The sequence below is a fragment of the Stegastes partitus genome, unplaced genomic scaffold (assembly GCF_000690725.1).
Source record: "Stegastes partitus isolate 25-593 unplaced genomic scaffold, Stegastes_partitus-1.0.2 Scaffold10, whole genome shotgun sequence".
NCBI classification, from domain to species: domain Eukaryota; kingdom Metazoa; phylum Chordata; class Actinopteri; family Pomacentridae; genus Stegastes; species Stegastes partitus.
Window position 1 is genome coordinate 850,984 of NW_007577741.1, and position 1,091 is coordinate 852,074.

The 1,091-nt window shown below is 39.5% G+C and overlaps 1 protein-coding gene across 1 annotated transcript in view; it reads right to left on the reverse strand.

Moving 5' to 3' along the window:
* The window catches only part of LOC103360063 (sodium- and chloride-dependent GABA transporter 2-like), an 18,266-nt gene that overhangs the window by 12,106 nt on the left and 5,069 nt on the right, over positions 1-1,091 (reverse strand). The window contains exons 2-3 of the mRNA XM_008285713.1: positions 606-796; positions 142-276 (exon numbers count right to left, since the gene is read on the reverse strand). Coding sequence (XP_008283935.1) covers positions 142-276; positions 606-792 — 322 coding nt within the window. The 5' untranslated portion in view covers positions 793-796. The remainder of the gene's footprint in view (positions 1-141; positions 277-605; positions 797-1,091) is intronic.

The following is a 1,091-nucleotide window of genomic DNA, read 5'->3' on the forward strand; positions in this document are numbered from 1 at the left end:
TTCAGGACTTATTTATGTTTAGGTCACAGATCGACCTGTTAAGGACATTGTCGCATGTTCTGTTTTAAACATATCTTTGTCTCACAATTGAATCCACTCGAGTATTTTCATTTCACACTGATAGTAGATCCGGATATTTACCTTCAAATAGGGGACATATTTTCTGCCAGCAGGTAATGCTTCCCTGTTTAGTGTACTGGCCGAGAGACGTCTCCAGCAGAAACAAAGGAATGCCGCAGGTGAAGAGGAACAGTACATACGGGATGAAGAAAACCCCTGAAGAATGTCAAAAAGGTACATAAGTTGATTGTAGGTTGAACATTTGAATTCATTCAGAATCGTCAACTCATTTGATATGCAGCTGAAACCAGAAGTTTACATACACTGTATAAAAACACCTGTTTTTCCTCACTGTCTAACATTAAATCAGACTAAACCTTTCCTGTTTTAGGTAAGCTAGGATTACCAAAATTATTTATATCATTTTCCAACATCAGTTCAGCAGATTGGACCGGTTTAAACCGACACTGTTGTGTTCACCTTGTAGCGCTTTTGTTGCTTGCAATGCAAAATAGTGTATTTTCTTTGATCATAATGAAACTCACCTCCTCCATTTTTGTAGCAAAGGTAAGGAAACCGCCACACATTTCCCAGGCCTATGATTTGTCCTGCAACAGCCAAGAGGAATTCAATTTTGCTGGACCACTGCCCTCTTGGCGGGGTGCTAGGTGCAGGATGGTTTGTGCTGGTATTCAGCCTGAACTTGACCTCTGGAGCATAGGGCTGATCCATTACGCTGTAGAGAGATGATAACATTTCTGATGTGACACAATCATTTGAGAGACTGAGGTATTCATAAACCATCTGCTTATCTACAGCTGTGTATTATTTGAGCATTATTATTTAAATATGAGGTCACTTTTCTTGTTATGCATCAATTCCAAGTAAAAAAAAAAAAAAGCAACACAATCACATCATAGCAGGAATAATGAGATGATTATTTTGCTGTATATTAACATCCATTATCCACACAATGCCAGTAGTCTTGCTGCATTAGGTCAACAGAGGGTCGCTGCCGCTTGGCATGAGGG